This window comes from Salmo salar, chromosome 08 (assembly GCF_965601325.2).
Source record: "Salmo salar chromosome 08, fSalSal1, whole genome shotgun sequence".
Lineage (NCBI taxonomy): Eukaryota > Metazoa > Chordata > Actinopteri > Salmoniformes > Salmonidae > Salmo > Salmo salar.
The window spans coordinates 13,657,639-13,670,278 of NC_138298.1; the positions used below are offsets into that span (position 1 = coordinate 13,657,639).

General features: G+C 39.8%; 1 protein-coding gene across 1 annotated transcript in view; it reads right to left on the reverse strand.

Moving 5' to 3' along the window:
* Positions 1–6,863: 6,863 nt before the first annotated feature.
* Positions 6,864–12,640, reverse strand: part of LOC106610009 (guanylate cyclase soluble subunit beta-1) — a 71,525-nt gene continuing 65,748 nt past the window's right edge. Inside the window, exons 12-13 of the mRNA XM_014209103.3 lie at positions 10,127–10,281; positions 6,864–9,913 (exon numbers count right to left, since the gene is read on the reverse strand). Coding sequence (XP_014064578.1) covers positions 9,781–9,913; positions 10,127–10,281 — 288 coding nt within the window. The 3' untranslated portion in view covers positions 6,864–9,780. The remainder of the gene's footprint in view (positions 9,914–10,126; positions 10,282–12,640) is intronic.

Sequence of the window (12,640 nt, forward strand, 5' to 3'; positions counted from 1 at the left end):
TTCACTTGTGTTTGTGGGTGGTTGTTTCCTGTATAGTCTGAGCACTTTACGGGACTGTTTTCGTCGTCTATTTCTATGTTGTGTTTTTCAATGACCTCCAATTAGAGGCAGCTGGTTGTGTTGTCTCTAATTGGAGGCCATATTTAAGTGTGTTCTTTTTCACTTGTGTTTGTGGGTGGTTGTTTCCTGTATAGTCTGAGCACCTTACGGGACTGTTTCTCGGTTGTTTTGTTTAAGTGTTTTTCTCTTTAATAAAAATAAGAAGATGAGCACTTTACCCGCTGCATTTTGGTCCACTCCTTACGACGCCCGTGACACTGTGTCATCACCCACCAGATGATATTTGAAAGACAGAAATTTGAAAGAGACTAATGCACTCAGATGGCTTCTGTTGTTCATTTGGAAGAAAACCTTGTATCTCCACAATGGAAACTTTTCAGGAAATGGACAGCACAAGAATGTAGGTGAAAGGTTGGTGAAAGATTGATGAGTTAATTCCTTCCCACTACTCACATGAACTCCATCTGGAGTTGGATGAGATTCATGGCCACGTACAAACTAAAGCTCTGTTTGTACCTGGTGCTCACGTGTGGTTGTTGTCATCCGATCAAGATGATCCAATAACCATAATCTGATCAAAATTTGCCATGCCTACACTTGGCATTAAAATGTGTATTTTATCAGTCCACTGTGACCACACTGTGAACAGATTTTGTGGGTACATGGCCATATTTTGGTTACACTTAAAAAATGAATGTTTAAGTATTTCATCCATAAATTAATAAATAACAGTTCATAAACTACATTTAAACACATTTATAAATGTGTTTTTTCAATTAAGTAAACCTTAAACCAATCACCTCAAATTATTTAATTTGATATTTTTACCTTCTTCCTAATCATGTATATTTATTCAATAGCACAATGTGCTGTATATAATTATGTATTTCTTTTATATTATGTATAGTTTATATTATTGTCTCTTTGGTTTGTATTGTATGTAGTTTGCTGTGTCATCCTGCCTGCAGATCAAATGTCCCTATTAGTCCATGGACTAAATATATGTTGGCTCTATATAACTAAAATACTTTCTCAATGGGTCTCCATGTTGTATGTGACATTTGGTGTTAGTTATCATCAAGGTAACATGTCACAATAGAGCAATATAAATATAACCCACAGACATTGACCTCAATGAAAATCTTTTTTAAACCCCCCCCCCCCCCCCTCCCCCCCCCATAGGACAGTAAAGATGCCATGATAAGGACATCGGTTCACATCGGTGGCCTTGGATCTTAACCGTTGCCTCTCTATTGCCTATCTTAATCATCTGCATCTCTGATAAAGTTTGGTTCTATTAAGACTTTAACCTTAATAATCTTCCCACTACTTGACCTAAAAATGATGACCTTTGTAGCTGTCAGTTAATATTGCACAGGGATAGTGTAAGCCCTAACAGATTGCTTATTGTGAGGTCTTTACTGTCCTATAGGAGAATAGCAGATGATCTTTTCTGTTAAGATGCCCTCAGTTTAGGTGGTCTGCCACAAAAAGAGCCAATGGGGAAATAATCTGACGTGTAGGAGAACATTGGCTGTAATGAAGGGATTGATGTTTGTGTGGCACTGGGTTGCTGTGTTTCTACTGTTCATTTCTACAAATTTGTGTAGCTTTCTTTAAAGTGAAAACATAGGTTAATAGATAGAAAAATGATTCCCTGTCTTGCACCATTTCAAACTTGTATGCTACCTACAGTATGTCAGGTTCTTTCCCACTAAATAATTGTACCATATTCACCATGGTACACACTGATTTATTCCAGAAGTCTCGAAATGAATGAATGAATGAATGAATGAATGAATGAGTACTATACAATATGCAGACATGACACAACTGTCATCCTAAGAGATCCTTCTGGACACCGTTTGCCATTAGCAAACTTCACATGACCTTTACATACACCCCAAAGAAGCTGTCTTTGGAAGATGCCTTTCTATTTTAGCTGTAGTGATGTAATCAATGAAGGGAACATTACTCAACAACGTAGATGTGGGAGGTTAATCATCAACAGCATTATACTCAGTAGTAGTGATAGGCATCAATATGGAAAGGTCATATCGATATATGTAAATAATTGTAATAATGATTTCGATATCAAGCATCCAATTGCATTTGAGCACGACACATAAAAAGCTCAGAAGAAAGGCCAAGAGTACACCACGTAGTCTAAGCTTGAATAAATAAGTCATACTAGCAAGAACAGCGTGCTGGTTTTTATTTTCTTTGAAGTTATCGCATTATTCCCATGAAAACCTGCAATGAGATAACTCAGAAGTGCGAGTGCTTTTATAAATTGTGAATCAAAGCACATTAAAAGGAAATTGAAACATTCAAACATAATAACACTTCATATGAATGTTTGTAAAGCTGATAAAACTGCACATCTGGTTTAAAACATTTGACTATTTTTTAATTTAATTTAGTTGCTTATTGAGATATAACAGTTACAGGAGATGGTGAATGGATAAAATAATAAGGCTGCTATTCAATCCAATCGCGCTTTTTCGACAATGCGCAATTTGAAAGGTAATTTCCGATTGAGCCAACATATGCAGAATTGACCCTGGATTTTTTCTCTGCAAACGCGGGAACATTGCCTTTAAAGGGTTAATTGTTGACAAGGAACGATGGGATTAAATCATGGCCTGAGTTACACTATAAAAGTATAATATATGTCATCCTATTTGGTGTTGCTTATCTAAAGGCTAAGCAATATGACTGAGACTGAGAGAGCCCTCAGGTTATCTTTGGTGCTGATCGATAACATCAGAGACTCAACTTCAGGGTCACAACCTGAGTCACACATCAGGAGGGCAAAAATATGTGACACATTTCATAAAGGCCTCCCTGTGCATTCGGAAAGTATTCAGACCCCTTGAAAGCCTTATTCTAAAATGGATTAAGTTATGTGTTCCTCATCAATCTACACACAATACCCCATAATAACAAAGCGAAATAAGTATTTATACATTTTTTTGCCAAAAAAAGAAAAAAAGAAATACTTTAATTACATAAGTATTCAGACCCTTTACTATGAGAATCAAAATTGAGCTCAGGTGCATCCTGTTTCCACTGATCATCCTTGAGATGTTTCTACAACTTGATTGGAGTCCACCTGTGGTAAATTCAATTGATTGGACATTGGATTTGGAAAGGGACACACCTGTCTATATAAGGTCCCACAGTTCACAGTGCATGTCAGAGCAAAAACCAAGCCATGAGGTTGAAGGAATTGTCCGTAGAGTTCTGAGACAGGATTGTGTTGAGGCACAGATCTGGGGAAGGGTATCAAAAAATGTCTGCAGCATTGAAGGTCCCCAAACACACAGTGGCCTCCTTCATTCTTAAATGGAAGAAGTTTGGAACCACTAAGACTCTTCTTAGAGCTGGCCGCTCTAGGAAGTGAGAAATCGGGGGAGAAGGGCCTTGGTCAGGGAGGTGACATTCTGATAGAGCTTCAGAGTTCCTCTGTGGAGATGGAAGAACCTTCCAGAAGGACAACCATCTCTGCAGCACTCAACAAATCAGGTATTTACAGTAGTGGCCAGACGGAAGCCACTCCTCAGTAAAAGGCACATGACAGCCCACTTGGAACTTGGCAAAAGGCACCTAAAGGACTCTCAGACCATGAGAAACCAGATTCTCTGGTCTGATGAAACCAAGATTGAACTCTTTGGCCAGAATTCCAAGCGTCACGTCTGGAGGAAACCTGGCACCATCCGTACGGTGAAGCATGGTGGTGGCAGCATCATGCTGTAGGGATGTTTTTCAGCGGCAGGGACTAGGAGACTAGTCAGGATCGAGGGAAAGATGAACGGAGCAAAGTACAGAGAGATCCTTGATGAAAACCTGCTCCAGAGCGCTCAGGACCTCAGACTGGGGTGATGGTTTACCTTCCAACTGGACAATGACCCTAAGCACACAGTCAAGACAATGCAGGAGTGGCTTCCGGACAAGTCTCTAAATGTCCTTGAGTGGCCCAGCCAGAGCCTGGACTTGAACCCAATTGAACATCTCTGGAGAGACCTGAAAATAGCTGTGCAGTGACGCTCCCTCATTCCAACCTGACAGAGCTTGAGAGGATCTGCAGAGAAAAATGGGAGAAACTCCACAAATACAGGTGTGCCAAGATTGTAACGTAAGGGGTCTGAATACTTTCCGAATGCACTGTACCAGGGATGTTCTTACACACTTCAAAGTGATACAAAGAAGTCACTATACTAATGCCAAACTGGCTAAATTCTACTCCCAAGTTGACCCCTTAATGTGGATGCCAGCATACCACTGCAACTCATGCACATATATTTTGGTTTGCACATATAGCAAACTATTTGGATGCTATTTTTTATGCACTATCCCATATAACACAGGTACTTACTGTATAAATCATGACCCACTGATAGCTATCTTTGGGACAATTCTGGTAGTTCAGGAATAGAAAAGGCAGAATCAAATGCCTTGGGATATGCCTGTCTGATTGCCAGAAACATGGAACACCGGAAAAGGCCAAACCCACCATCTTACAATCAATGGGTTAATAGCATGTTACAAAGTCTCACTTTGGAGAAAATCAAATGCACAATAAGCAAATCCACAACCTTATAATTGTTTTGATCATTTTGGGAATTTGTGTGCATTGTTAGGTATTACTGCACTTGTAACGATGTACGCCGAGAGTCGGGAAGCAAGTTCAGGGAGTGAATATATTTAATAAATAAATGAACAAAACAAGAAACACAAAACGCACCGACATGAAACAGGAACAATGATGACTGGGGAAGAAACCAAAGTGAGTGACATATAAAGGGCAGGTAATCAAGGAGGTGATGGAGTCCAGGTGAGTGTCATTACGCGCGTAACGCTGGTGACGTGTGCGCCCTAATGAGCAGCCTGGTGACCTAGAGGCCGGAGAAGGAGCACACGTGACAACACTATTAGAGCTAGAGACATAAGCATTTCACTACGCCCGCAATAACATCTGCCGAATATGTGTACGTGACCAATAACATTTTATTTTATTTATTTTATAGGACATGGCAAGCTTTAATATATGCTGTTGTCTGATTGATTATGTACCTGAGTTTTCAGTTGTATTGACGTGTGTACACTATCATTCAAAAGTTTGGGGTCACTTAGAAATATCCTTGTTTTTGAAAGAAAAGCACATTTTTCTCTCCATTAAAATAACATCAAATCGATCAGAAACACAGTGTAGACATTGTTAATATTGTAAATGAGTATTGCAGCTGGAAACGGCAGATTTTTTTATGGAATATCTACATAGGCATACAGAGGCCCATTATCAGCAACCATCACTCCTGTATTCCAATTGCACGCTGTGTTAGCTAATCCAAGTTGCTCATTGCAATTATGTTAGCACAGCTGAAAACTGTTGTCCTGATTAAAGAAGCAATAAAACTGGCCTTCTTTAGACTAGTTGAGTATCTGGAGCATCAGCATTTGTGGGTTCGATTACAGGCTCAAAATGGCCAGAAACAAAGACCTTTCTTCTGAAACTCGTCAGTCTATTCTTGTTCTGAGAAATGAAGGCTATTCCATGGGAGAAATTGGCAAGAAACTGAAGATCATTTACAACACTGTGTACTACTCCCTTCACAGAACAGCGCAAACTGGCTCTAACCAGAATAGAAAGAGGAGTGGGAGGCCCCGGTGCACAACTGAGCAAGAGGACAAGTACAGTAGAGTGTCTAGTTTGAGAAACAGACGCCTCACAAGACCTCAACTGGCAGCTTCATTAAACAGTACCTGCAAAACACCAGTCTCAACGTCAACAGTGAAGAGGCGACTCCGGGATGCTGGCCTTCTAGGCAGAGTTCCTTTGTCCAGTGTCTGTGATCTTTTGCACATCTTAATCTTTTATTTTTATTGGCCAGTCTGATATACGGCTTTTTCTTTGCAACTCTGCCTAGAAGTCCAGCATCCCGGAGTCGCCTCTTCACTGTTGACGGTAGTGTAGATTTTTGACCCTGCTGGTCATCTATGAACATTTGAACATCTTGGCCATGTTCTGTTATAATCTCCACCCAGCACAGCCAGAAGAGGACTGGCCACCCCTCATAACCTGGTTCCTCTCTAGGTTTCTTCCTAGGTTCTGGCCTTTCTAGGGAGTTTTTCCTAGCCACCATGCTTCTACACCTGCATTGCTTGCCGTTTGGGGTTTTAGGCTGGGTTTCTGTACAGCACTTTGTGACATCAGCTGATGTAAGAAGGGCTTTATAAATACATTTGATTGATTGATTGAGATATCTATATGATGTGTACCTCAATACTGGGATAGGAAGAAACAAAAATCATTGAGGACCATTAGGGAAGGTGGGTGGTTGGGAGGGTGCGTAGGACACATGGTGCTAAACATTTCTTTCCTTTGTGTACTCTGTTATTTCAACAGAACACAAATTAAAGCTATGGAGCCTTGCCAAGGCTCTGATCTGTCAGTATCAACAGTTCTACAACTGGCCACTTGAGAGCGCAATAACCAAGAATGACTTCCTCTGCTTCTGCAAGGTTGACTATTTCAGTTGAAAACAGTGACTTTGTTCAAAATTTGTGAACTGTTTTCTAATTCATCTGCTCAGTTGGTACAGTAGTGTATGTACAGTAGAATTACCTCTTGCCTCACTTATTCCTTGACAGTCCACCCCTATTCAAATATTTGATACATTTCTCCCAATTATTGTCCCAACTATCCGATCTCTGCTGGTTCCACAAGGCTACCAACGAACCCCATTACATGCCAGTGTGGAAATAAGGAATAAAAACGAACAAATAAACAATACCACAGCTCTGGTAGCCTCTTTTTATTCAACAAAAATCATAAATGAAACAATAGTCTCCTGCACAATAGCATCCACGTTGTGAGGCACTTGCACATTAACAAGGTTTTTTGGGTGAGTGTAGTTCAAAATAAAATGTTACACTTACAGAACAACATATTGACAGTGTTAGGGAAGCTGCTCTGAAAATATAGTTTACCAAGCTACCAATTACTCCACACTGGAAGAAGTTAAGCTACACTAAATCTACCCTTGAGAAAAATCTAGTTTACTTAACTTTTATTTTTATTTAACTAGGCAAGTCAGATAAGAACAAGTTATTATTTTCATTGATGGCCTACCCTGGCCAAACCCTAACCTGGGCCAATTATGCGCCACCCTATGGGACTCCCAATCACGGCCAGTTGTGATACAGCCTGGAATCAAACCAAGGTCTGTAATGACGCCTCTAGCACTGAGATGCAGTGCCTTAGACCGCTGTGCCACTCGGGAGCCCGAGTCACTTTGAAAAAGTAGTTCTCTACATCAAATCGTACAAATCGTGAGAATTACGATACGTAAATCTGAAATGTCATAGACTACAAATTCCAAGAACAGATCTCATTGGGGTCATATGTTAACAGAATATGTAATTTAGCCTATTAAACACAAAAACTATGTTTCAAGTGAGAATTAGGCAGGTCTGAGGCCGAAAAAGAAAGGAAATGATTGCCTACATCACCCATATTTTATTTTATTTTTGCAAAAAGAGTAGTGTTTAGTTCCAGCAGTTAGCTACACGGCAAAGAAAGTCATTAACTACTGAAAACACTACCTAGATTTGAATTTAGTTCAACTACCACCAAGCTACTGCAAAATGTAGTTAAATTACTAGTTGAACTACATGTAGTTCACTACTACACAACACTGCATATTGGTGTTAAAATGTATTTGGACGGTTAAGTGAACTATTTAATGTGTTTAATACATAATACCAAAAGTTCAGTGTGTCCTACAGAATATGGAATTCACAGCTGAGATTATGGTTTGGCCTATAGATTTTGACCTATACATGTATATTACACCACAAATTAAAATAACAAATACAATCAGTGCACAGATACAACATCAGTGAATAAATACATAGAATACAGAATACTTTGAGTGTAAAATACTACTTCAAATGCTGGAATGGATAGAGAAAAAAAATACATGACATTGTATTTCAATATGTGCCCGTACCTACAGTATATCCATAAAATAGGTTCTTCATCTGTGTCATATCATACTAAATGAAACCTATAAATGTACCTTATTTGTCACTTGAAACAAACATACAGTTGAAGTCTGAAGTTTACATACACCTTAGCCAAATACATTTAAACTCAGTTTTTCACAATGCCTGACATTTAATCCTAGTAAAAATTCAATTTTAGGTCAGTTAGGATCACCAATTTACTTTAAGAATGTGAAATGTCAGAATAATAGTACAGAGAATGATTTATTTCAGCTTTTATTTCTTTCATCACATTGCCAGTGGGTCAGAAGTTTACATACACTCAATTCGTTTTTGGTAGCATTGCCTTTAAATTGTTTAATTTGGGTCAAACGTTTCAGGTAGCCTTCCACAAGTGTCCCACAATAAGTTGGGTGAATTTTGGCCCATTCCTCCTGACAGAGCTGGTGTAACTGAGTCAGGTTTGTAGGCCTTGTTGCTCGCACACGCTTTTTCAGTTCTGCCCACCAATTTTCGATAGGATTGAGGTCAGGGCTTTGTGATGGCCACTCCAATACCTTGACTTTGTTGTCCTTAAGCCATTTTGCCACAACTTTGGAAGTATGCTTGGGGTCATTGTCCATTTTTGAGACCCATTTGCGACCAAGCTTTAACTTCCTGACTGATGTCTTGAGATGTTACTTCAATATATCCACATCATTTTCCTACCTCATGATGCCATCTAGTTTGTGAAGTGCACCAGTCCCTCCTGCAGCAAAGCACCCCCACAACATGATGCTGCCACCCCCGTGCTTCACAGTTGGGATTGTGTTCGTCGGCTTGCAAGCCTCCCCCTTTTTCCTCCAAACATAACGATGGTCATCTCTAGGAGACAGAATGCGTCTCCTTCCTGAGCGGTATGACGGCTGCGTGGTCTCATGGTGTTTATACTTGCGTACTATTGTTTGTACAGGCATTTGGAAATTGCTCCCAAGGATGAACCAGATTTGTGGATGTCTACAATTTTTTTTCTGAGGTCTTGGCTGATTTCTTTTGATTTTCCCATGATGTCAAGCAAAGAGTACACCTCCAATTGACTCAAATGATGTCAATTAGCCTATCAGAAGCTTCTAAAGCCATTTTCTGGAATTTTCCAAGCTGTTTAAAGGCACAGTCAACTTAGTGTATGTAAACTTCTGACCCACTGGAATTGTGATACAGTGAATTATAAGTGAAATAATCTGTCTGTAAACAATTGTTGGAAAAATTACTTGTGTTATGCACAAAGTAGATGTCCTAACCGACTTGCCAAAACTATAGTTTGTTAACAAGAAATGTGTGGAGTGGTTAAAAAACTAGTTTTAATGACTCCAACCTAAGTGTATGTAAACTTCCGACTTCAACTGTACATACCAACAATACGAATAACTGTTGGTGAAGGAGAGAACAAGGTATATTTCTAGATGGTAAAATTGTTATGTCTTCAGATATAGCAGCTTCTTGAAACTGACAAGTGACCCAGTGAGCAAAACTGGTCAGGCGTACGTCATGGTCCGGTTTTATGCTGATTGTAAAACGTTTAACATCTCTTTTTAGCGACCAGAAAAGGACATCTTCTCTTGGTTCTAATTTGGTTATCTGACATCTCTTCAACCCATAAAACCAAATTAGAACCCCAAATTTACACCTTTATGCATTTTGCCCACTAGGGAAAGGGGAATGCTTTTATGATCAAACTATGCTTTCAGTACTTTTGCGCGACAGAAAGTAGACATTCATGGGCTCCTTCTTGCCTTTCATGGTGATGGGTCCTCGGTACTCCAAATGAAACTGGGGGTCAGCATTCTCTGCTGACTGCAAACACCTGAAATCAAAATGTATTTCCCACATTTTCACAGAATTCAACAATATGTTGTTCCCAAAGGCTGCTTCAAAAGAAAGGGGTTTTCCCCTTTAGACACACACATACAGGTGTCAGCAACAGTAATATAACATGCCATGCACAATTTTACAAAGGATGGATCAGCACTTCACAGCAATGTCTCATTCATCTAAATAAACCCGTTATTATCCTTACCTGTAAGTATATTCTGAAATGTTGATTTTTCCCTTCTCTCCTGTGGTTTCTGTACGGCTGGTGAGGTTGACAGTATTTCCAAACAGGCAGTAGCGGGGCATCCTTTGACCTATGACCCCAGTTACCACCTCTCCTGTGTGGATCCCAATGGTTATCTAGGGAGAGAAGAGGATGCTCAAGAAAACAGGGTTCCCATACAGAGCCACGGTCGAGTAAGTAACACTATGTGCAGGACAACAATCCTGTCCCCATGAGTAGGGCAGACGTATCACATATCTCAGCTGAAATGACTGATCTCAGAGAGACTGAGGTTGAAGAAGATAATTCCTCGGCTCCCAAGGACAAAGACGGAGTAAATGAAACATTGGAGTTGGTACCTGGTGAGCCAGAGTCTGCAACAGTGACCTCTCATTCCGAGAAAAATTTGGAAAAATGCAAAGAATTAAGCTGGGAAAGTAGCTACTGAGACCAGTGACAATCATGACCCAATAGAAAATCTTGAGGTTAATAAGGGACCCGGAAGGCGGTGCAACTCTTTGGGGAATACAATAGAAGGCAGCCAAACATCAATGCTGGCCTTCATTCAAACAATCCGGAATCAATATACACCCAAGCGGCCCAGGGTACCAAGCTCCCCATCAGAGTCTGGAGTTAGGTCACATGCAGAAAAAAAGACTGATATGGAGGATTTAATTCTGGAAGAAGTGGAGAAAAGTCCCCCTAATTAGCCATACAGACCGAAATCATTGATGGATTGAAATAATTTATATTTGAGCAACCTATATTATCTGTGTATGTGAGCATAACTTCTGTTGCTAACATGGCTTTTCAAGAGAATGGGCAATGTGCTGATAATTTAATTTTAATGCCAACTTGTCACGGGTGTCGTAAGGATTTGACCAAAACGCAGCGGGAATGTGTATACTCATCTTCTTTTTAATTGGCAGAAAGAAGGAAAAACCATAACAAAAACACACGTATACAAAAATAACGACAATAACAGTCTTGTCAGGCACACAGTTAAACAAGAAACAACTACCCACAAATCCTATAGAAAAAAAACACCCCTCTTAAATAAGACCTTCAATTAGAAGCAACGAGGAGCAGCTGCTTCCAATTGAAGGTCAACCCCATTAACTAAACATAGAAATAGAAAGACTAGAGCTAACATAGAAATAAACTAACAAGAACATAGCCCAACAAACCCCGAACCACATAAAACAAACACCCCCTGCCACGTCCTGACCAAACTACAATAACAAATAACCCCTTTACTGGTCAGGACGTGACACAACTCTTGATACATGTCCCAAACAAAACCCGGCTTCGACACAGAAACTCAGTTCCCTTAACCCAGGTATTAGAAGACATTGTACTATGAAACTTTTTCAAACTGTTAATCAGGCTAAAATGCTCTGGGACCCTCATTCCAAGCCTAGAGGAATATTGGGAGGTCATCTGAATATTCGTAGCATTATTTCTAAGAGTGAACAAGTAGAACATTTATTGAACGACTCTAATCTAGATTTTTTTCTGTTTCTCTGAGACATGGCTGAAGAAATATTCTCACATTTCTGCCTTTAATGTCCCTGGACATTTCATATTCAGGAGGGACAGGGGAGAGGGCAGACGGGGTGGATTGCTTATGTACATGAAAGATAACTTTAAATGCAATCGTATCATATGGAAACATGCCAATGACATTGAATGTATGGGGCTGAATGTCTTCCCCTGAATGTCTCTCACTATTATTGGATTATATCGTCCATCAACATCTGATATCTCGTTTTAAGACCATCTAAATGCCATGCTTAAAGAATGTGATCATAATCTCCTTCTTATCTTCATGGGCAATTTCAATATAAACTGGGAAATCAAAACTTGCAGGAAAAAACTCAGATCAGATTATTTCAACCTGACTCAAAGAACTGGCTCAGGGAACTGGCTCAAAGATTTTCAACCAAGGTCACAGTTTTCACTCCCATAGATAATAATAAACCAATATTCAGAATTCCTGAAATCTCAGCGTCAGCAGTGGACAGTATTATTAGCTTCTTCAGGAGCTCTAGAACAAAATATGTATTTGGTCTAGACAATGTATTCCTGAAGAGACAAACACATTCTCTTATTGCCTCTATTGTACATCTAGTTAATCTGTCCATCAAATATGGGTTCTTCCCCAATGCTTGGAAGTCAGCTGCAGTGATACCGGTTTTAAAATCTGGTGACCCAACACTGGTGGAAAATTACAGACCTATAAGCATTCTTCCAGTGCTATCAAAAGTAGCTGAAAAATGGGTGGTTGATCACCTGACTCACCTCATTCAGGGCAACTCCATTCATCAAATGCAATTTGGATTCAGAACTAACCATTCTACCGAAAAAGCCAATTGCTATTTTCTGGAGTGCATTAAATCTAAACTGGACATAGGTGGTGTAGTCTGCGCAGTCTTTTTGGATCTTAAAAAGGCCTTTGATACTGTGAATCATGAGGTCCTCCTATCCAAACTATCC